Genomic DNA, 24,330 nt, shown 5'->3' on the forward strand with positions numbered 1-24,330 from the left:
TTAACCTCTCTGAAAACCCAATACAGGTTATTCACACAAGATTGTTTGCAATAGTCAATCATCTTCCTTTTGTTTGTATGGTTGTGGTGAGTTTGCAAAAACTCCTGGCTTGACAAAGAGGGGGTAATTTTCTTGGCTGCAACCAAGGCAACATGAAAACAGTCCTCTGCTGAGGAGTTGTGGAGAACTTAGCAACAGCAAGGCTCAGCAAACAGATACATTCGTAACATGGTCTGAAATGATTTTGCAGTGGTGTTAAAGCAGCAAACGGGGATGCTGAAGAAATATCAAATGCATTCATACGAAATGGTCACTAAGGAGAGGGGTGCTGGGAAATAAACAGAGGTAGGAGAGCGATAGTAAACGAATGGTGCAATGAATGGATATTCAAATTACTGGTTTGAGTTAAGTTTTAGGGATAACAAATTTTCTAAAAAAAGTTCTGACTAAATCTTTAAAACTTGAATAAGTAATTTTAAACGTAGTATAATAACTTGCTGCTTATCATGTAATATATCATAGTATGCAGCTGTAACATTGAAAAAACATTTTGAGCTGACCCTAAAAATTATATTTTTTTGCATATTGCAAAGTATTAAGATACATTTAGATATATTTATAAAAAAATTACCTTAAACCTCATTATAGGTTACCTGTAAACTTTTATAGTAAAAATCTGTACTTATTAATGATAATAGTATAACAATTATGAGAAAAATCTTTTTTCAGCATTCTTTCAACGAAACATAATCAACACCACAATGAAAGATGTTGTTTTGTCTTTGCTGAGTCGTGGATTTGGTCAAATTGTGCCAGGTGAAAGTTGTCATAATGGAAGACTGGAGGTCTGTTATGAACCAGAGGTATTTTTTTATATTCCCGTCTATATGTCCAACACACTTGAACACAACAATGTAAACATTTTGTAATTCCCATTCTATTTTGTTCACTAGGACTATTTCAACTGGAAATCCCAGCCTCCACTTCTTCGTCTTACTGGCAGTGGTCTGTTTCTTGGAGGCACGGAGCCAGTTCCACCTAAGACCTACAGTACACGGAGAGGGCCGCTTATTCTCTATTCAGAAGACATAGCCTTGTCATACCAAGCCTGCCAGGTTAACAGGAAGAGAAAGGCACTTACCGGCCCAAAACAGGAAGTAGAGTATCATCTACACACACTGCAAGACCTGACCGGAGCTATCTTGGCTTATGGGAAAAAGCAGGTATAGTAATTAATTTTAAGAATGTGATTAGAAATGTTAAACAACTGCAAAATTCTATTAGTACAGTGACATAATGCAACGTTTAGTATTCACACTTTAAATTTCTTAAAGTCTTTGTGAACCGGAAGTTGTGAACTGTATTTTCTAGTGAAACGGAATCACAAATGAGAAAGAAAGTGGGCACTGCACTTTTTCTTTGCTGATTGATTGGATGTATAAAAACAGACATTGCATTTAGAAAAGGGACAGACACCACAATCACAGTTGAAGGGAAGGAGTTAATGGTTTCCTGCTTTCCTGTAGCTCAGTGGTAAGAGCATGCAAGGTTGTGGGTTCGATCCCAGGGGATTGCAAATACCTATGTAAAATGTATTGGATAAAGCAATGTAAGTTGCTTTGCATAAAAGCGTCTGTCAAATGCCTAAATGTAATGTAAATGTAATGGAAGCTCCGCCCGAGTCATCTTACTTCATTTGAGATGGATAGTCACTAGAGGGCGGAATTGCATTTTCAGATTTTATCTTTAGATTATGAGGGCACGTGACTTTTAAAAAGAGATGGATAAACTATTTACAATAAAAACTGCAATATTTCATAACAAATAGAAATCGTAATTTCTTATGTCCATACAATAGAATTTAATATGTTCTGCCATGTTTGGTTACCAACAGTTTCCTTTAAGCTCTATATTTTATAATTGTTATTCAGCTCTAATACATAAAAATCAATTGTAGACATTTATGGAAAGTGACTAAAATATTTTGAACAAAAATGGCAAAGTAAAAGAGACGAGGGAATCAAGAACATATGCAGAGGTCATACGATTTTGGAAACATCAATCAGATTTACTGTTCTGGAGAATCTAAGTTACATTTGGGGCTGAATGGGCTGCTGAATAGAACAGTCGTTTGATTAATGTATTTTTAACATACGTGAGCATTGTCGCAGCAACTGTCAAATTTCTTCAGCTAAGAGACCCAGATCGGCTTTAAATGATAATGTTGCTGACCTGCCTGTAGTTGCGTCTGATTGCAGGAGAGCAAAAGAGATGGGATGTAAAATTAAGAGACAGGCCAGTCCACAGTAAATCTTTCATAGTTTTACTGCCCAGAAAGCTTGAAACTCAGGTTCAGGTCAGGGTGACAGACTTGGCTGCAGTATTAGTTTACTGGCTCTGACTATAGCACCACTTCTCTCCTGGCCCGAGAAGAGAGTAACCCCATCCTGAAGGCAAGTCAGTGAGGTGTGGTATATTAATTTTACATTTCATTCCCTATACTGAGCACTTTAGATAGATAGATAGATAGATAAGATAAGATAGATAAGGATAGATAAGGCTCTCAACTCAATTTAACGTTATTTATATAAGGTTTTTTACAATTTTCATTGTTACAAAGCAACTGTACATGAGACATATTGACTGTAAGCAATTAATTAAAGTTACATGACTGTAAAAACAAGAAAAAGGTGAAGACACAGAAGACAGACTTACTCACATAAAAAATGCTCCACACACACAATATGCACACGTACTAAAACACATACACATAGACACACACACAAGGACAGACACACAGACAAGTACGCCTGCACACACACACAGACACACACATTCCAATTCCCCTTTGGCAAAAGCTGCTGCCTCTGCACAAGCTCGACAGTGCTTGCAAAACAAGGCTAAATAAAAAATGAATAAACTTACTTATGAGGTAAATTAAGATTATTATTAATAATCGAATAGCATTAAAATTTTGTAGTGAAGTCGTGTCAAGTCGCCATGTCCTTCTTTATCCAGCTCTATCATCTAAGCTCTTGTCAGGTTACCGCTTCCCATTCTCCGCTCTGCCATCAGGTCTGGGCATGAATTGCATCCAGCTCGCTGTGGTAACCTTGGAACATGAGACAAGACTGGCGGAGAGTAGAGTACTGTTCTGCACTCTTTGATGCAACAAGTAGATCAGTTGTTGTTGGAAGTGTTCCTGGTTTTGGTTGATCTAACCATCAGGCCTGGGCATGAAACCCTAAACCTTCAGAGGATTTATATTATGGAAGTGTAGTGTATGCAAGATTAAAAAGATGCGTCTTTAGTCTAGATTTAAACTGAGAGTGTGCAGGGAAGACTGTTCTAAAGTTTAGGCACTAGATAGGAAAATTATCTACCACCTGCATTTGATTTTGAAATTCTAGGTACGACCACATTACAGGATGCCTGAGAGTGCAATGCACGTGAAAGACTGTAATACGATAGAAGTTTGCTCAAATACTTCGGAGCTAAACCATGTAGGGCTTTATAGGTAATATGGAAGATCTCAAAGTTAATGTAAGGCTTTATAGGTAACCAGTGCAAGGTTGACAGAACCGGGCTAATATGCTCATACTTTTTTGTATGTGTAAGAACTTGAGCTGCACCAGTTGGAGTTTTTGTAATAAATCAGCATGGCAACCACCACAGTGCATTACAGTAATCTAGTCTTGATGTCATAAATACATGAATTACCTTCTCTGCCTCTGACAGTGACAGCAAATGATGTACTTTAGATATATTCTTAAAGGGATAGTTCAGCCAAAAACTCTAATTAGCCGTTTATTTACTCACCATCAGGCCGTCCGAGATGTAGGTGACATTTTTTCTTGAGTAGAACCATAAAGAAGATTGTGTGGTAAATCCGAAGCCCTCTCTGCTTCATATAATGGGAGTCTATGGGGTCAACCTGTCTAAAGCACATAATTCTAAAAAGCGGCTATTGGCGACATGTTGACGTTTCGTGAAGCGAATAGTTTGATATTTTCATAAAACTGATGTCATGGTTTGCACAGAGAACCCAACTGCAGACAAGCACGAGACGAGATGGAAGGGGTGAACAAGGATTTATTTACAATAAAAAAGACAAAAAAGGTAAAACAAAACCCACGAGGGGGAAAACGAGACAGGATACCTTTAACATTAAAAACAAGAACACGGACTAACTAAGCTAAGGAAACAAAACACTTGAAACAAACACTAAACTAACACTTTGACAAGGGGTAAACAGGAACAAGGTAAGACAATGGCAAGAATACAGCTCAAACAACTACGGGTACAGGAACAACTTACAAGGAGCTACAAGCAACGAAGCACAAGCACAAGCAACGAACCAGCACAGGACAATAAAACATGAGAGGTATAAATAGGGAGACAAACACAGGATAATTAAATAGGGACCGTGGGACACAGATCAAACACTTAGGGGAAGCTAATGAGACGGAACGGGCGGGAACACAGACGAGACTCGGGGAGAGTATGGAAGGCCACAAGGTCAAAAACGTCTCTCCCCACATGAAACAGGGGATTCTGTTTTGGTTCTGCCTCAAGACCAGGAATTAGTCAACCAAGATTGGCAGAACCGTTACAGAACCCCTGGCTTAAGGAGCGACATCCTGACGCTCCTCAAGGAGACCCACAGGACAAGACAGACTGGGACATAAACAAGACTAAACAAAACATGGAGAACAAGATCAAGGGCAGGCAGGCAAGAACAAACAATGGGTTGGGGTGGGACAATAAAAATAACAAACAAGGGAGGGGTGGTGGGGACAAAACAGAGTACATAGGGGGAAGTCCAGAAGGGGCAGGGCTGGGAGGGGAAATCCTAGCCCTGGGGGACGCGCTGGAGCGCGGAGCCCCAGGGGGCTTGACAGGGGAAGTCCTGGGGGAAACTGTTCTTGTCCCCAACAGGACTGCTGGGCTGGACCCCGGCTGGAATGCCGGGCAGGACAATGGCTGGAGGGCCGGCTGGAATGCTGGACTGGACCATGGCTGGAATGCCGGGCTGGACATCGGCGGGAAAATCGGCTGGGCAGCGCCCTCCGGCGGCTGGGCAGCGTTCTGTGCCGGTTGCTGGACCGGGCTTGGTGCCGGTTGCTGGACCGGGCTTGGTGCTGGTTGCTGGATCGGGCTTGGTGCCGGTTGCTGGGGAGAGTCTGCAGCCGGGCTGGCCGCTCGGACCATCACAGGTGCCGGTTGCTGGGGAGAGTCTGCAGCCGGGCTGGCCGCTCGGACCGTCACATCCCCACGGCGCCCCCCCAAAAAATATTTGGGGCTTGACACCTCCGGACTCGGGACCTCTGGACTCGGGACCTCCGGACTCGGGACCTCCGGACTCGGGACCTCCGGACTCGGGACCTCCGGACTCGGGACCTCCGGACTCGGGACCTCCGGACTCGGGTGGGAGGCACGGCTAGCTCCGTGCCGAAGGAGTCTTCGCTGTTTCGTTTCCCCCATCGTGGGTTTTTGTTTTGCCTGTTTGTTTAGTCTTGTTTATTTGTTAATAAATACCCGTGTCACCCCTACCACCTCGTCCTGTTTGTACCTGCAATTGGGTTCTCCAGCCATGTCTTCTGCTCTCACCGCCCGTGACAGAATGCACGAACCCAGCAGGTAGCATGGACGAGTCAGTGGAGGTGTTTCGGTGCCGCCAGGCTCACACCCTGTTTGGCTTTCGCCAGAGAGGCACCCCTGTGAAGCTCTTCGCCATGGACTTCCTCTCCACTGCGCGTCACTCGGGCTTCGGCGAGGCAAAGTTGAAGGTAATTTTCAACAGCTGCCTCGACGAACCCTTTGAGCCTGCAGAGATGCGCAGGTTGAGGTCCCTGGGCTTCGTGGATCAGCTCCAGGTTGCGATGGATCGTGAGGAGTCCAGGGAATTGTCCATGGCGGAGTCTTCAGCAGGACTGGCCATGATTCCGAAGGACAAGGCCCTGCAAATCGGGGTCATGGGTCTCTCCCCACAGTCTGCGTCCTCTCCACCATCCACCAGTCTCCGCGGACGGCGTCAACGGAGGGAGTCGTGGGACTCCCCGTCTGACTCCTCCAGCACGGAGCCTACCGTACCTGCCGGCGTCTCTCTGTCATCGGTCCCACTCCCCGTGGGCCGGTCCCGGAAGAAGAAGCCAAGGAGGGGATTGCCGTCCAGTCCTTCCCAGGTCCCGAGTCCTGTGATCCCGAGTCCTGTGGTCCCGAGTCCTGTGGTCCCGAGTCCGGAGGTGTCAAGCCCCAAGGTCCCGAGTCCTGTGGTCCCGAGTCCGGAGGTGTCAAGCCCCAAGGTCCCGAGTCCTGTGGTCCTGAGTCCGGAGGTGTCAAGCCCCAAGGTCCCGAGTCCTGTGGTCCCGAGTCCGGAGGTATCAAGCCCCAAGGTCCCGAGTCCTGTGGTCCCGAGTCCGGAGGTGTCAAGCCCCACTTGATTGGGGGGGCGCCGTGGGGATGTGACGGTCCGAGCGGCCAGCCCGGCCGCGGATTCGGTCCAGCAACCGGCACCAAGTCCGGTCCAGCAGAGCGCTGTCCAGCCTCCGTTCCAGCAGCCGGAATCCAGTCCGGCATCAAGCCCTGTCCAGCCGGCCTTCCGACCGGCATCAAGCCCTGTCCAGCCGGCCTTCCGACCGGCGTCAAGCCCTGTCCAGCCGGCCTTCCGACCGACGTCAAGCCCTGTCCAGCCGGCCTTCCGACCGGCGTCAAGCCCTGTCCAGCCGGCCTTCCGACCGGCGTCAAGCCCTGTCCAGCCGGCCTTCCGACCGGCGTCAAGCCCTGTCCAGCCGGCCTTCCGACCGGCGTCAAGCCCTGTCAAGCTCCCTGGGGCTCCGCGCGCTGGCGCGTCCCCCAGGGCTAGGACTTCCCCTCCCAACCCTGCCCCTTCTGGACTTCCCCCTGCTTATTCTTGTTTGCCCCCACCCCCCCTCCCATGTCTGTTATTTTTATTGTCCCACCCCAACCCGTTGATTATCTTGTCGTGTCTGCCCCTTGTCATGTTTGCCTTGTCTGTCTGGTTTTTGTCCTTGTCCAAGTTAGTCTTGTCTTGTTAGTTACCCCTTGATGAACACCTGGAGGTGTTCATTTAAGGGGGGGCTTATGTCATGGTTCCACTACCATGTCATGTTTTATTCCTGTCTCTAGTGGAGCCATGGCATTGCATATGGTTTTATGTGAGAAAGACATAGTTCTTTCTCGTGTCTCGTCATTGTTCCCTACATCTCGTCCCATTGTCAGCCTTTCCCTGAGTGCTAATCCCCAGCACCTGTTGCTCGTTATGACCCTGTGTTTGTCTCCTATAAAGAGTCCTCATGTTTCATTGTCTTGTGCTCGTGCATTGTACTTGTACCTCGTTCATTGTGCCCGTCTGTATGCTCTAGTCGTGTATGTTATACTGTTGCCATTTGTTCCTGTTACCTTGTTCCTGTTCCTGTTCCCTGTTGTATAGTAAATGTCAGTTTAGTGTTTGTCTCAAGTGTTTGTTTTCTTAGTTTTAGTTTAGTAAGTCAGTGTCCTAGTCGTTGTTATAGTTTATTATTCATGCTGTTTCGTTTCCCCCATCGTGGGTTTTTGTTTTGCCTGTTTGTTTAGTCTTGTTTATTTGTTAATAAATACCCGTGTCACCCCTACCACCTCGTCCTGTTTGTACCTGCAATTGGGTTCTCCAGCCATGTCTTCTAAGAAGATCCGTGACACCCGACACTGCGGTACTGTCAGCTCTGGCTTTCATCCAGCGTTGCAGACGCACTTGGCATAGATCCAGAGAGGTTTTGGCCCAAACCTCAAAACGTACCAAAGCAGCAGCTGACCTGCTGGTCCTCTCCTCCTACCTACATGTGAGGTCAACGAGTTTGGCTTGCCACTAAGGACCTGCCTCTCCGGGCGCCCTCTCGCAAGCTGGCACCCAGGTTCATAGGGCCATTCCGCATCACCACGGTGGTTGATCCGGTTGCCGTCAGACTTCCCCCCTCTCTCGGTCGGGTTCACCCTGCTGTGACAGATTTTTAGTCTTCGGACGGATAATTTGAGACGTTTAAAACAAAACTAACCACAGAGGAGTTCAGGAAATATAATTTAGCTAAGCCATGGCAGTCCTACATGTGTGCTGTGTTGACAAGCAGGACGGAAGGGGGGTAGGGTGCGCTGTAAAAGAGATATTTAAAGAGATATGCTGTGAACAAAGCTGTTTTTGACGAGGCGAGAAGGGTTTTGTTTACTCAGCCATTGAGTTGTTTTAAGCTAAATATGTTCCAGATATTTCAAGAAGACACTTAAAAATATAATACCAACTTGTTGAAAGTGGTTATCTGAGGAAACCTTTAAGACCAAGTGAAAGTGCAATGATACAAACTAGCCGCCGGCAGCGATGCAAACAGGAAACGGAAATAGCTCTAGTCAGTTTGAACCATATGCATGCGGTCAGTCCTCAAGGCGTCTCCATTCACACATTTCAGGTCAATCAAACTGAAAATGTACCAATAATGTGCCATTTGACCTCCGTGAAATGTGAGCTGCATATCTGCAAATAATAAAGGTGTCCTGAGGGATTTCACATAGGCACACAGTCTGTAATCTATCAAATTCCTGTCCACGACAATCCGTTAATGAACCAAAGCCTCTGAATGTTCCCTCATTAAACACACGTAAATCTGTCCATTTTCTGCACCACAAACAATCTTCTGATGCAGAAGGACATCAAAAGCATCCATGAACAAATCAGCTGCATGTGAACTCCATGGTGGCCTCCTTTTCACAATGTCCAAGACTAGCTCCAGTCATCCAAGCACAAACCCACATTAACAAACCAAAGAAAAACTGCCCAAATACCAAGTGATCTGAAAGAATGGAGTAACTTCAAAAACATCAAATAATTGATGCAGTCCTGTTGGGCCAAAAGGGGAAGAATTGAAGTGATGAGAGCTGAATGTAGTAATCAGTGTGTTTACCTCACAGAGATGAGGGTTTGGACTGGGATTTGGAGGGTTTCCAGAGAAAAGCGTCTTCCATGTGGGTGGCCTGCGTGCAATCGATACGTCACATTCATACTGTGGCAGAACATAACCAACACAGGTGTGCTCAAGAGCCACAGAATCCGAAAAATGGCCACTGTAGTCATCCTCACCACCACCTGGAAAAATTGGACACAAATAATGCTCATAAACACGAACATAACAACATGCAAAGACATGTTTAATAATTAATCACTGTTAAAAAGAAACATTGTTGATCCCACTGTTGAAGTCTGGCACTGGGCTTCTTTTTAGTATTGTAAAACATTCAACCCGGGAGAACAAAACATTTTAGTTATCTTCTACTCTTTTGATAGAAGCTCAAGGTATTTTATCCAAATGAAGTCCAGTGTGACATCAAGCATTCACTTGCACCCTGAATAATCATCAAGAAGTGAAATCAAACATAGGCGCTCTTTTCATCTGATTCTTCGTTTATTTCAGTCAAAAGCTGGATCTCTTGCCGATGTAGCACACCCTTTTATACCAGATACTAAACCTGCCAGCCAGCACATCCATGAGCATCATACAACAGGAGAGAAGTGCTATCATTTAAGCCATAGTAAAGGTGAGCAAAGTCTATAAAATTATAGGGCTGCATAAATGTACTATTTATGTGTTCAGGTAAAATGATAATTCTGGTCATTCTGTGAACTACTAACAATATTTCTCCCAAATTCCAAATACAAATATTGTTTCTATTGGGATTTATTTGCAGAAAGTGAATATTGGAGAAACAGGTAAAAAATGTAATATCTCAAATAAAACTAGTTCATAATCACTTTATATTACAACTGTAATATTTAAGGAGTTAAGTTTCAATGTGAAATAACTCTGTTCCCTTTCTGTCAGTAACTTGATGCTGTGTCGAACTGACAGATGGGGTTCGCCCTTGAGAACCTATCAACTTCTGGCTAGTTAGAAAAGGCCAATGAAATTGGCGAATGCAATTTGCATGCCGGACTCCGCCCCCGGATATGGGGGCATAAAAGGGAGATGGCGTGCTGCACTCATTCACCGTTTGTTCTTCGTAGCCTTCGCTTATGACTGAGCAATTTCTACTGACTCTTTAAGCAAACGGCCGGATTCTTACGACGTGGTGCAGTGGACTGTCCCTTCCTGCAGCGACTTCCCCTGGGCGTCTCAGCGGTTCCAGAGGTGTTCGAGCATTTCTAAAAGAGCTAATTTCCTCCAGCGTGGAATGTCCCGCTGTTCTCGTGGGTGCGGTACTCTCATCGAGGAGGGGGAAGGACATGATGTCTGCTTCAAATGTTTGAGTCTCCAGCACGCTGAGGCAGCCTTCGTGTGCACATATTGTGTCTGTGCCCAGCCTCGGTCCCGTTCTTCCCGGAAGTGCATGAGGAACTGAGTAAGACCAGGGAACGCCTTTTTGGCTCGTTAAACTGGTTCCAGTGCCCTTTCTTTCCTCAATGGTGGGCCAGCTAGAGGCTATGTCGACGTACCCCAGGTGGAGGGCGAAGTCGTGATGCGCCTGTGCCCACAGGCGGCGGCCCCCTGGAGAGGTCGACCTAGACTACAGTCCAAAGTGTGTAGGACTTTGGTTTTCCTAGTGTTGAAGGACTACACTGCTGCGGGCCAAGCTGCCTCCTCTCTCCACGCCATGGCCAACCTGCAGGTCCACCAGGTCAAGGAGTTGAAAGAGCTCCACGGGGGTAAGACCTTGGGGGGTAATGCAGGAACTCCACACCGCCAGCGACCTCCCCTTACGGGCGACCGCTCGGGCCCTGGGTCGGGCGATGTCCACACTTGTGGTCCAGAAGAGAAACATATGGCTCTGCCTGGCACAGATGCGGGACTCCGCGAAAGTCCATCGTGCAAGGTGGGCTGTTTCGTGACACTGTCGAGGACTTCTCACAACAGTTCTCTACAGTAAAGAAGCAGACGGAGGCGATCAGACACATCCTACCCCCTCATCACCCGTTCCTACGGTTCACTTTCAAGGGTCAGGCATATTAGTACAGAGACCTCCCTTTCTGTCTGTCCCTATCCCCACAAGTCTTTACCAAGATCGTGGAAGCCACCCTCACTCCCCTTAGGGGGAGAGAAACCATTTTCAGAGGTTAAGACCCACCTGACTTTAAATGAATCATGTTGACTTTGTGGGCAGCACTGAATGTTTCTATCTATTGTAATAGTTGTGTATGAGTCTGTTGATTGTCCTCAATGTAAAATGAGGACTCTCAACATCATACAGTTTATGCTGGACATGAGTAAAATATACAGAAATGCTGAAAAAGCAAAAATTGAGGATGACCTAGGTGATTGTTTTGAAGATCAGTGACAGTCTAATGACTCATTACAAACAAGAAACCCTTAAACAACTATGACCACACATAAATACTGTCATTGATTGTTTAAGTAACATCATACAGTATTAAGAACCAGGGCTATGTAAACTTTTGCCCTGGGCTATTTTGAGAAATTCTGTTATTATTCTTTAGTGTGAACTTTATGTTAACATTTCTTTAGTGAAATAACTTGCTTAGGGCAGGACTAAATTAAAATTAAAACTTAATTTTCAAAAATCATCTTATTCTTCCAAATGTTTTAGCTTTTTCCAGATTCTGCAAGGGGTATGTACATTTTTGAGCACAACTGTATCTCGACGACTAGTTTATCTTGACACACTCTCGAGATCTGTAATGTACAGACAAGGAACTTGTGCTCCGGCACCCAGATCGATTGGGACTACAGGTCAAACAAGAAAAGAGCAAACTTTCCCCCATGCAAAGCATCCTCTTTCTCGGTATGGAACTCAACTCTGTCTCCATGACAGTGCGTCTATGCACAGAAAGTTCTCAGTCAGTATTGAACTGCCTGAAGCATTTCAAGCAGTCAGTGGTCCCCCTGAAACACTTTCAGAGGCTCCTGGGACACATGGCATCCTCGACGGGAGTGATACCCCTTGGGTTGATGCACATGAGACCGCTCCAACACTGGCTACAGAGTCGAGTTCCCTGGAGAGCATGGCACACTGGCAGCAGGCGTATGGTCATTTCGGGAGCAGGTGGTGAACTTGAAGGCGCTCCCCACTGGGGAGTAAGACCCAACCCCATCCGTGTCATGTCCAGTACGCGCGCTGCGCCTCTACTTGAACCGCACACAGAGCTTCAGCAGCTCTGATCAGATCTTTGTCTCTTTGTCCAAACAGAGAGTAGCGCACTGGATTGTGGACGCCGTCATGACAGCGTACCAATCCCAGAATCGCCCATGCCCACTATCAGTGAGAGCTCATTCCACCCGGGGTATAGCCTCCTCATGGGCACTGGCGCAGGGCGCCTCTCTGGCAGACATCTGCAGAGCTGCGGGTTGGGCTACACCCTACACTTTCGCAAGGTTTTACAACCTCCGCATAGAACCGGTGTCAGCCGGCGTCTTGCATGGCAACATGTAGGACAGGCAGCAGATAGGGCATATTCCTGCTAAAGCATCTTCCCCTCTTTCCATAGGTGGGTCAGTGTGCTACTTGGCCTCCATTCTTCCCCCCTCCGGGGCGAAGAACAGGCATTCTATCCATCACAAAGCAAGCACCCCCTGCAGGCGGGCTTAGGCCGCCCCCTTAGGCCGGGTACCTTCTGAGTTATCCACATGTATCTCTAACCGGACCTAGTGCTACCGGACGTTGTAACTCCCCCACTCAGGCGGTTCCATCTGATGTATCCTCATGATTGGTTCCCACCTTGGTTAACACATGACCTGGGATGATACTGGGATAAAACTTTCCCCATGTCCACAGTTAAATATACTGCCGGAGCTTTATTTATACTAGAGGTTCTGGACATCTTGTTCAGATACATATCTTCATGAATTAAATCAAATACCAACAGATTAAAAAATCAAAACCAGACCTGCTCTGCTAGACATGGGTCGTTGTTAGATCTTCATTCAGGGCATTGGTTCAAAACAAATATCCAAATTAACATAAAAATGGGTCACAAAGCACAAAATCAAGATCTTGCCATAGCCATCCCAGTTCCCTGACTTGAACCCTATAGAAAATGAGTGGGGTGGACCAAAGAGGAAAGAGCATTTGAAGGATCTGGAGAAATTCTGTTTGATGGAATAATCTTAGATCACTTGTCATGTATTCTTTCTACCTCATCAGATATAAAAGAAAAGATTCATAGCATTTTTTCGTGTAAATGGAGGTTGCAGAAAGTATTGAATGCAAAGGTACCAATAATTATGGCCAAGGTGAAATGGAAAGAAACATTCGTGTCATACTCGGATATTCCCCCCTCTTCCAATTGTGTTACTTTAAAGAAATATTGGAATTTTGTAGATTTTTCTAAAAACCAAAAGGAGAAACAATCCAGATCTATTTTCACAGCCTTCTTTGCTCTTATTTACCAAGGGTACCAATACTTTTTACCACATAAATACCTATCTGTCTTTTTTTAGATTACATTCTATTGTATTGTATTTCAGCAGGAAAAGGAGGACAGGTCCCATACCAGCCACATTTTCTCTGTTCCCCTCGACCCCGCAGGGCAACCCTGGGCCCTCTACCTCCCATAACAACAGGTTTGGTACATGTACAAAGCCAGGAGACAACTCATCTGGACTCAGGTAGAGCTAATGAAATGCAAAATAAATATACTAACAGTTAAATAAAGATAAGATTTACTATTACTTTAAAACTGGTTGATTTCATGTTTTAATGCATATGCATATTTTCCTTTATATACTACAAATATCAATTATTGAATTACATGTCAGCAGAGACAGATGGACAAATCAGACACAAGCAACATTTCTTCTGTTCTCCTCGGCCCAACAGGGCCCGTCCTGAACCTCTACCACCCATAACGAAGGGTTTGTTACACATAAAAAGCCAGGAGAAAACTTATGAGGAACCAGGTAGAGTTTATGAAATCGGAACCAAATGACAGTATCTATCAGATAAGGGTTGGCCATTCAAAAACTTTGTTTAGACAAACAACATCCTGTGAAGCATGACATGCTTCAGATGGTACATCTTTATGAAACGCATATCAGATATTAGCTTATGAATGCACTCTATTCATCTGATAGAACTGATAAAATTATGCTTGAATTTTTGCTGATCAAACAAGTACAGAAAGCTTAATGTATACAATTCTAACTTAACAGGACAAAAGCTGATTGACATCCATTTTATCAACAGTTAATATGCTTTCTGTGAAATACAGTTTCATTATTTTTAATCTATGGTCTATATCAAACATAATTCCAGAAGAACAAATGTCCCTTAAGACGAAAGGCCAACAGAAGCCAAAAGTGAAGATAACACAGAGTGTGAGGACAGAGGCTGATACATTCAGAGCTCCCATGAGCCCAATCCCTGAGACAACAGTTGCTCAGACAGAACTCCTGGATCTGACAGTGGGTCAATAACCGATGCTCATTCTCTTTTATACTTTTGGCCGAATTAAAAAAAAAATTATCAACTCTATTCTTTGACAATTCAAGAGAAATTCTTTGACATTTTACAGATTGTCCCAGATTTCATTGACCACACTAGGGATCTTAATGGTTCTAAGAAACTAAGTCTGGTGGAAAATAAAAGTGATGTTGGAGAGATGTGCACTCTGAGGTCAGTGAATGTAGACTCATCTTTGGAAAGTTGCCCACTCTCAAGGCTCAACTATTATGGTGGACACATGGAAGGATTTCGCCAGAGTAAGATTCAAAGATGACAACTAAATCACAAGAGATTAATTCAATCAATATCCTTTTATAGTAATTCTACATTCGAAATCTAGTATTAGTGTTGAATAAATCAGGTATTATATGATTTCTGGATACAAACAAGAAGTTGTAAATATATCTATGTTCTCTGAACTTTGTTTGCTACAGTCAGACATTGTGGAGGTGAAACTCAGGTGAGGAGAGTTACAGCGGATACAGATCCAAGCCTCACTATCTATCATTTACCTCCCATTGAGACAAACCCAATGGTCAACTCAGCTTCTGACTTCAGCACTTTAACAATGGTATCGATTCAATATTTCGTAATTTCAGTTCAGGGAAATACATTTTTGTCATATTTTATTTTAGATAGAAAATCCGACATTAGAGATAATACATTTAAGCAATATAATTTTTTCAATATAATTTCATCATCAAACTCCTTTAGACCAGTCCTCAATAATAATAATAATATGCTTATAATGACAAAAAATAAGGATTGCAGCTTTAGGAGAATCATTTTTATCTTATCTTATTTTATTTTAACCCTAAAAAATAATTAACTTAACTTGAGCAACCTAATTTAATGACTCATTCAGTCATATTTATTTAGTCATTTATTTAGTTAATTTAGTAACCACATACACCATATTTTGGGCTACCTCAAAAACATTTCGTTCAGTAAACACCCCCTTTTTAAGACGCCTGTAAATTCCATTTTACCTATGTAGAAATGATTATGTAGAACTAGATACAATAAGTTATTGTTTGTGATTTGTCGTAAAGAATAAACCGAAAACAATCACCAGGGGAAGCTGTGAGACTCCACCACAACGAGAACTAAAAGTACATCTCCCTGACGTCACACTTGAAACTACACATGTTAAAAACACTGATAGAAGTGTTCGAAGCAAAGTGCTGGTCCTTCTGCCTCCACAAACAGTAATGACAGAGATCCCTGCACTAGCTGGTAGGCAATATCATATTGTGATCTATAACCAATAAAAGCAGCAAAATGAATTAGTTTAATGCAATAATCAATGTAATCATTTTTAGATGAACTGTGTGAGACCCTCATTGAAAACAGTAAGCCTTGTGGTGACAAGGAGCTTACAGAAGAGGCCCCCCAAAAAAGACAGGACCCTTCCTCTAACAGCAAGTGCAGGATTATAGAGATGGACCTAGGGCGTGTTGTTAGGTCCGATGCACCAGAAAAGAGGGGTAATGGTATTCTACTTTCTTATTCAGGGTCAACCCAGAATGGCTGCTGACCACAAAAATAAACATATAGTACTGCAGAGAAAGTGCTGACAGAACAAATTATTTTGACTCATGAGACAGGAGGTTGTGTGATGAGCCTTTTTTTGTGAATTTGATTGAATATCAACTTTATGCCTTCTGCACAACTAAGTTCTTAAATAACAAAATCAAAACTAGGTTTCAAACATTTTAAACAGACTTGATATTACTATAAAACCAGTGGCGTGTCCACAGGGGTCTACACCCTGAAAATGAGCTTTGCCACCTCAACAATTTTTGGAGCGTTATTTTTGCTCAAAATCGCAAATTGCTAATATTCTAATAGAGACACGTGTCTGTCGGCGTTTGAGCAGGCTTGTCACAGGTTGATCTGTGATCAGTGTGGAATGCGCCCCACTGTTTCGATGCTTCTGACCCTTGGATTAACTGTAAAGTTTATCTGTCATTTAGTGAAAGACAGTTCTAAATGTGATCTCTTTCCTTCTCTCTACCAAGGCAAGTTCAGTATAAAAAGAGCATTCTCGCTTAGCCTATTTCTTGATTTATATCACTTTGTAAGGCAAAGTGTAAAGTTAAAGTAGTGTTGTGTAGCATTAAAGCTGCTAATTCGACATTCAAATGACGCCACAAAGTGTCTGTACTAGCTGAATAAAGATAGAGTAAAGAAGTGAAGACAATCTGACCTCGAGAGATCCGTCTGTCATAAACACCTTGACTCTATTGCACTTTTGAGTATATGTTCATATTTATTCTTTATACATATAGTATCTGTTTTTATACTTATGATGTAGCCTGGAAAATAAATAAAAATTTCTATACAGATTTTTACGGTGGCCGCTAGGTGTCACTGCGCTGCAACAGATCCAAACACATCCAAACACAAGCAAATTTAGAAAGCATCTTCATTAGTTTGCCGACACATGCCCTGCAAATACTCGAAACACAAAAAAACACAGAAACGCGCTGCAAATACTCGCAACACAAACAAACACAGAAACGCGCCGCAAATACTCGCTACACAAACAAACACAGATTCGCGCTGTAAATTCTCGCAACACAAACAAACACAGAAACGCGCTGCAATTGCTGCACGGACGACAACGAAAGTGTTTCCAGGGGACCCCAAAAACTGATGCACCTGATTGGGACGCGCTTCATTTTGACTGTTCAAATTCATTAGTGGAGTTGTCAGCTACATTGACTATGTTGACTAGAATAAGTTGACAAGTTTGTAATCATTTTTTTAAACGTTTAAACTTTTTATAGTGACACTTGTTTAAGTAAGTCGAGCAGCTACTACGTCTCATAGTTTTTGTTAAACTGTTCAAATTGACAGGCTAATAATATCCTACGGACGTACGTCAAGAAATTTAAAATAAAGTTATAAAGCAATTACCTTCAATGTGGCTGACAACTCCACTAACGAATTTGAACAGTCAAAATGAAACGCGTCCCAATTAGGTGCATCAGTTTTTGCGGTCCCCCAGAAACTATTCCGTTGTTTGTTTGTGTTGCTAGTATTTGTAGCGCATTTCTGTGTTTGTTTGTGTTATGAGTATTTGCAGGGCATGTGTCGCCAAACTAATGAAGATGCTTTCTGAATTTGCTTGTGTTTGCATGTGTTTTCTTCTGTTGCAGCGCAGTGACACCTAGCGGCCACCGTAGATTATAGATCGAATTCAAAACTGTTTAAACAGCTATGATCAGGAATTAACTAAGTTGTTAAGCCTATATCAAGTTTCTGCAGTTGTCTTTCAGAAGCACCAATATAATATACTATATAATAATTTGGATTGAATTATGCTGGTAAACAGACTAGATAGTTTACTATAGAGTTTTTAAGGCACTATTTTGTGACCTGTGTAAAACTGCTTTGAAACAACATGTACAAATCCTCTAATGGCGCTTTTCCACTGCATGTTACCATCAGGTTTAGTACGACTTGGCTCAGTTCAGTTCATTTCAACATCAGTTTAGCAGTGCTTCAAAGTGGGTGGGGATTATAAACGTATTGTCATTGTTGCACCGCCTCTACTGGCCTAGTGAACGCGGCAAACACAAGCACAACACAGGAGTTATGGAGCATATCGATAGCGGATGGCAGCAAAACAAAATACCACTAAAATACTAGAGAGTTGAGAAATCTTATAGAAAAGAGCATAAAACGATCATTTGGTTTACTCGACGGCACACAAGGGTAAGCTAAAGTAGCATTTAGCATTGAGTTAAGGGTCTCGATCTCTATTTTACTGTCACAAAATATAAAACTAAATGCCAATATAACGTTTAAAAATGCGTATTCATGTATTGCAAATCCAATGATGCTGGTAATGATTCTCTCTGCCCAAACAGACACCCAGTCAACACGTCACATTTTGGTATCGCTAGAGAACACTTGGAACCTCAACCGAGTTGATACTAAAAAAAGTATCAGGTACTAGGTACTGTACCGGGTGGAAAACCTTCCAAAGTGAGCTGTGTGTACCACACCGTACCGTGCAGTACTATGCAGTGGAAAAACGCCATTAGGGGAGAATTCACCTTTTCCCTTAACAATTTATGTGAACACTATTTATTCCTTTACTATTGTAAGAAAGAAGTCATCATCATAATCATCATCTAAACCCTCTGCATTTTTAATGTAGGCAAAAACAGGTAAAAGCTAAATGAAACTATTTTTCAGAAATGCTAATCAGAAGAAATATCTGAACCAAATTAAAATAGGGATCAATAATCAGGAATCTATAATATTCTTAATCTTGACAATGCAACTGCGAAAATGAAGATTTATGTGTTTAGGTTGCCACCCCTCATTGTGCTCTTGTCCCCCTTTGCCACCCCCTGTATAAAATCCTGGACACGCTGTGTGGTGGAGAGAAATTATGGTCTGATACGATAAAAAACAACAAAGAGACTAAGCCTCTAAAAGTGTCAGAACAAAATATGCATTCTTTCTAAAAGCAAATTCTCACCCAGATCTGCCTGAAACACCTTGTGTAACCACACCCTCACAAATCTACATCAGTTTGTGGTATGATTTGACTAAGAACGCCAAAATGTGTACACAAGTAAGGTGGGCGTAACTGTCAGTACAATTTCTTCGGAACCTGAGTATTCGACCAATCCCTGCGCACTGATTAACGGGCCAATCATAGCACACCTCGCTTTTCAGAGCGGGGAAAGAGGAGATACAAACATGCACGGTATGTGGAAAATACTCAACTCAACTTTATTTATATAGCGCTTTTTACAATTTTCATTGTTACAAAGCAGCTGTACATGAGACACATTTAATACAAGTATGAATTCTAAAGCAGCCCCCCCGGCCAGGCAGATAGTGCAAAACAATATGCAAACGGTGGTGAGGAACCCAAAACTCCCATCGAGAAAAAAAACCTCAGGGGAACCCAGGCCCAACCAGGGGATTCCAGTTCCCCTCTGGCAAAAGCTGCTGCCTCTGCAAAAGCTCAACAGTGCTTGCACAACAAGGCTTAGTAAAAATATAAAAATTAAGGATTAAAGATTATCATTAACAATCTAATAGCATTTGAAATGTTGTAGGAAAAACAAAGTTGTTGCGTCCTTTATCCAGCTCTATCCTCTTAGCACTTGTCAGGTCACCGCTTCCCATTCTCAGCTCTGCCATCAGGTCTGGGCATGAACTGCATCCTGCGGTAACCTTGGAACAAAGAGACAAGACTGGCTGAGAGTAGAGTACTGTTCTGCACTCTTTGATGCAACAAGTACATCATTTGTTGTTGGATGTGTTCCTGGTTCCGGTTGATCTAAATAATGCAGCCTAAATCCTCTGAGGATTAATATTATGGAGGTGTAGTGTATGCAAGATTAAAAAGATGAGTCTTTAGTCTAGATTTAAAATGACAGAGTGTGTCTGCCTCCCGGACCGTGCAGGGAAGAATATTCCAAAGTTTAGGCGCTAGATAAGAAAAGGATCTACCACCTGCACTTGATTTTGAAATTCTAGGTATTACCAACTGACAGGACCCCTTAGAGCGTAATGTACGTGGAGGTCTGTAATACAATAGAAGTTCATTCAAATACTGCGGCGCTAGACCATGTAGGGCTTTATAGGTAATAAGCAAGATCTTAAAGTTAATGCGATGCTTTATAGGTAACCAGTGCAAGGTTGACAGAACCGGGGTTATATGCTCATACTTTTTTGTACGTGTAAGAACTCGAGCTGCCGCGTTTTGAACCAGTTGCAGTTTTTGTAATAGGCCCGCAGGGCAACCACCTAGAAGTGCATTACAGTAATCTAGTCTTGATGTCATGAATGCATGAATTAATTTCTCTGCATCTGACAGTGACAGCATATGACGTAATTTAGATATATTCTTAAGATGGAAAAATGCAATTTTACAGGTGTTTGCGACATGGCTTTCAAATGAGAGAGTACTGTCGAATACAACGGCAAGATTCTTAGCTGATGACGAGGATTTTATGGAGCATCCGTCAATCGTTAAGCAGTATTCTTGGTTGTTACGCATAGCAGTTTTCGGTCCAGTAAGTAACACTTCTGTTTTGTCCGAGTTTAGTAGTAAAAAATTGTTACTCATCCACATTTTTAAGTCAACTATGCAATCCTTTATTCGATGAAACTGCTGGGTTTCATGAGGCATCGAGGAAATATAAAGTTGAGTATCATCAGCATAACAGTGAAAGCTAATTCCGTGTCGCTTTATTATATCTCCTAGAGGTAGCATGTATAATGCGAAGAGCAGGGGTCCCAAGACTGAGCCCTGTGGTACACCGTACTGGACTTGTGATTTGCGGGACACCTCATTGTTTATTGCTACAAATTGAAAACGGTCGGATAAATAAGACTTAAACCATTTCAATGCTATTCCGTTAATGCCGACGTAATTTTCGAGTCTATGTAGAAGTATGCTGTGGTCAATGGTGTCAAATGCAGCACTGAGGTCTAGCAGCACCAATAACGAAATACAGCCACGGTCAGACGCTAAAAGCAGATTATTTGTAACTCTGATCAAAGCAGTCTCTGTACTGTGACATGCTCGAAATCCAGACTGGAATTCATCATTAATGTCATTCCTTTGGAGGAAGGAGCATAATTGAGTTGAAACTACTTTTTCCAGAACTTTAGATATAAAAGGTAAATTCGATATAGGCCTGTAATTCCCTAGTTCTTTAGGGTCGAGTTTGGTTTTTTTTAAAAGAATTTTTTAAAAATACTGTGTTTTTTAACCTTAAAACATGTATGCACATTGCATTACATCTTAAACAAACAATACTTTTCATTTTAGCCGTGTCATATAACCCCTTTAAGATGCACTCCACACGCAACAGAATTAAACTGCCATTTTTTCATTTAACATATTTCTGAAGTTAAGGCATCAAGGAACTGTTAGACAAACACTTCCTGTGCCTCCTTAGGTCCACTTCCACCTCTGATGGGTCGGAGGGGTCCAGGTAAACAGAGCTCAATGGCTGTCTTCAGTCAGAGCGTACAGGACCCTGCAGACGCAGAAGAAGCACAGACAGGAAACATCCGAGGCTGTCTCCCTCCAGAGTTGAGAGGTAACCCATGTGCCTCTTTAAGCCTATTCAAGTTTTTTCAAATAAAAACGAGACAGCTATTAGCTGGGCACTGTAGGGTACATCCTCGAAATTGCAGGTGACAAGCAGGTCAAGGGTTAATCATTCAAAAAGTCAAATTATACAAAACAATGGAAGAGTAAATGTTAATGCTTGCAGTAATGTAATTTTAGTGAGCTGATTCTCCTTCAGTACAATTTACAAAGCCAATTACAACAAATCCTTGCTTTGTGAGGCAACTTTGCTCTGTTTGTTTGAATCTCCTAGCTGACCGATAAAGGAACATTTATATTGGGGCAACATGTAGAAACTTAGTGAACCTAAGAAACATAAAGATGAATAAATGTCATCTTACATTACATATTACCTTATAAAATATACAAACAAATATTACACACTTTCTAAAAAAGATTGTATGTCCCTAGGTACTGTTAATGTATAACGTCTTGGTTACGTATGAAACCTCAGTTCCCTGATGGAGGGAAGGAGACGTTGTGTCGAGAACGACAGATGGGGTTCACGCTTGAGAACCAATCAACTCTGACTACTATAGAAAAGGCCAATGATATTTGGCGAATGAAATTTGTATGCCGGGATCCGCCCCCGGATATCCGGTATAAAAGGAAGCCGGCGTGCAGCATTCATTAACCTCTTGTTTTGAAGAGCCTGAGAGCCTCTCACGACTGCAGCAGAAGACGATACGTGTTTGTGGCATAAGGGACACAACGTCTCGTTCCCTCCATCAGGGAACTGAGGTTACATACGTAACCAAGACGTTCCCTTTCTGTCGGTCTCTCGACGTTGTGTCGAGAACGACAGATGGGGTTGCCTATGGAAAACGCCACAACGCTGTATTGCGTCACAATCTCAGCGAAGCGACGGTAACAAGCCTGGGCGTGTCAGCTCGAGGCTTCGTGAATCTGTAACCTTCCAGTGTGTTGGACGGGGGGGTCCCAGAGCTTTCTTGGAGAAAGATGGGTACAGCCCTGACCGGTAACCTTTCACAGACGGGGCCTTAGCTCTCTACCCGGCTCGGGTTTACACCAGGTGAGCGCAACTCTTAATCAGAGAAGCGCTGCAGAGGCCACCTCCTACCCGTGGGGAGGAATATGGTGGAGATATATAAATGGTCTCGTCCTTGGAGGAGAACGCATGGAACGTGCGGACTGGGTAGTTTACCGCGAGGTGGAGGTCCACCTGGGGAAGCTCATGGGTTACCATGTGTGGGAACCATTGTCATGAGGTTATAGCAGACGGAACAGCCCACGGGGGGGTGTTACTGCGTCTGATAGCACCAGGCCGGCACTAACGCTACTAACGTGGGTGGTCATCGGGGCCGTAGCCACAGATGTCACAGCCCGGGTAGCAGACGAAATGGTGTCTGGTTCCCGTAGGAAGACAGCCACCCGTGACCGCAACTTCTGAATGACAATCTGCCCGCAGTGCGGGCAGATGTGTCAACGAACGCTGCTTCAGTGTGCTGGATGCCCACACACCCAATGCAGCGATCGTGTCCATTCCCTGCCGCACCAAAGAGAACAGCCGCGCTGGAGAATGCTCAGTCAGTCCTGAAAAGGACTTTTAGATAAAATTTCACACACCTCGGAACTGCCGAGAAGCCCAGGGGAAGGTCGCTGCAGGGGGACGATCCACTGCTACACGTCATAGATCCGGCAATGTAGAAGAAGAAGAATTCATAGAATTCGTTCTGTTCGTAGTCATGAGCGCAGGCTCTGAAGAACAAAAGGTAAATGAATGCTGCACGCCGGCTTCCTTTTATACCGGATATCCGGGGGCGGATCCCGGCATACAAATTTAATTCGCCAAATATCATTGGCCTTTTCTATAGTAGTCAGAGTTGATTGGTTCTCAAGGTCGAACCCCATCAGCCGACAGAAAGGGAACATCAGTTTTCCTCAAATTCCCACAGGATGCCTTACAGTAACCTGAAGTCCATTACGTTTCACTTTCTACTTTTTTGTGTGTGTGTGTGTTTTGTTTATACTTTGCATTAAATAATTTAAATTGAAAATAATTGTGCATGTGCTTTACAATTTATAATTTTTGGATTGATGCTTTGTTGGCTCAAGCAACAACACTGTTAAAAACAGGGGCGGATTAAGGTGATCAGGGGCTCCTAGATTGCTCTTTGGGTGAGGCCCCCCTTTGGTGGCTTTCAGGTGGCTTTCACGCCTGCAGTTTAATTTGAAACAGAGCACGGTCTGCATGAAAAATTGCTAATGTAAAGATGTCACGTTAACTCAGGTGAGCACCAGGGTACCAGACCCTGCGCATGCGCTTTAGCCAATTACAATGTATTACCCGAGAGCCTCGGTGGACAAAGCCCTAATTAAACACGCAGTAAGACGAAGTATTGTTAACTCTGCGCTGCACATAATTATGGAGGACCAGGAGAGTCATGTGTAAAGTAATAAAGCATTTAATTGTTTAATAACTAATTCTTCAATAAAAATAGGCATTAATGCATTTATTTTTAATTTCATTTTTTAATTCAAATATAAATAGGCGAATTGACAAAGTAATTTATTATATATTGTTTTAATGGGCAATAAAAAGCATGATTGTAAAAATAATTAATAAATGAAATATTAATCCATCAATAAATACTTAAATTTAAAAAGGGACTTTAAAAAATCAACATAAAACATATAACAAATTTTAAAGCGCATTAATGAATTCCTTTATAAGTAGTGGAATTTCAAAATCTATTTCAAAATGCGATTTCAAAAGAGGAATAAATAACTGGATTTACAAATTAAACTAGAAA

At 43.1% G+C, this 24,330-nt stretch overlaps 1 protein-coding gene across 5 annotated transcripts in view; it reads left to right on the forward strand.

Annotated features, from left to right (window-relative positions):
- The first annotated feature begins 225 nt into the window (after nt 1–225).
- LOC130427264 (uncharacterized) overlaps nt 226–24,330 on the forward strand; it is a 117,259-nt gene continuing 93,154 nt past the window's right edge. For 4 of the 5 annotated variants that reach the window (XR_008907294.1, XM_056754574.1, XM_056754576.1 and 1 more), the window contains exons 1-12: nt 226–345; nt 730–863; nt 954–1,223; nt 9,459–9,582; nt 13,464–13,604; nt 13,755–13,895; nt 14,251–14,399; nt 14,510–14,696; nt 14,874–15,010; nt 15,492–15,675; nt 15,762–15,926; nt 21,381–21,524. Coding sequence is in view for 4 of the 5 variants with exons in the window: in XM_056754574.1 (XP_056610552.1) it covers nt 762–863; nt 954–1,223; nt 9,459–9,582; nt 13,464–13,604; nt 13,755–13,895; nt 14,251–14,399; nt 14,510–14,696; nt 14,874–15,010; nt 15,492–15,675; nt 15,762–15,926; nt 21,381–21,524 (1,744 nt within the window). In the remaining variant the exon portion in view is untranslated. The remainder of the gene's footprint in view (nt 346–729; nt 864–953; nt 1,224–9,458; nt 9,583–13,463; nt 13,605–13,754; nt 13,896–14,250; nt 14,400–14,509; nt 14,697–14,873; nt 15,011–15,491; nt 15,676–15,761; nt 15,927–21,380; nt 21,525–24,330) is intronic. The other variant, XM_056754575.1, reaches the window with a different exon arrangement.

Source organism: Triplophysa dalaica, chromosome 8 (genome assembly GCF_015846415.1).
Source record: "Triplophysa dalaica isolate WHDGS20190420 chromosome 8, ASM1584641v1, whole genome shotgun sequence".
NCBI lineage: Eukaryota > Metazoa > Chordata > Actinopteri > Cypriniformes > Nemacheilidae > Triplophysa > Triplophysa dalaica.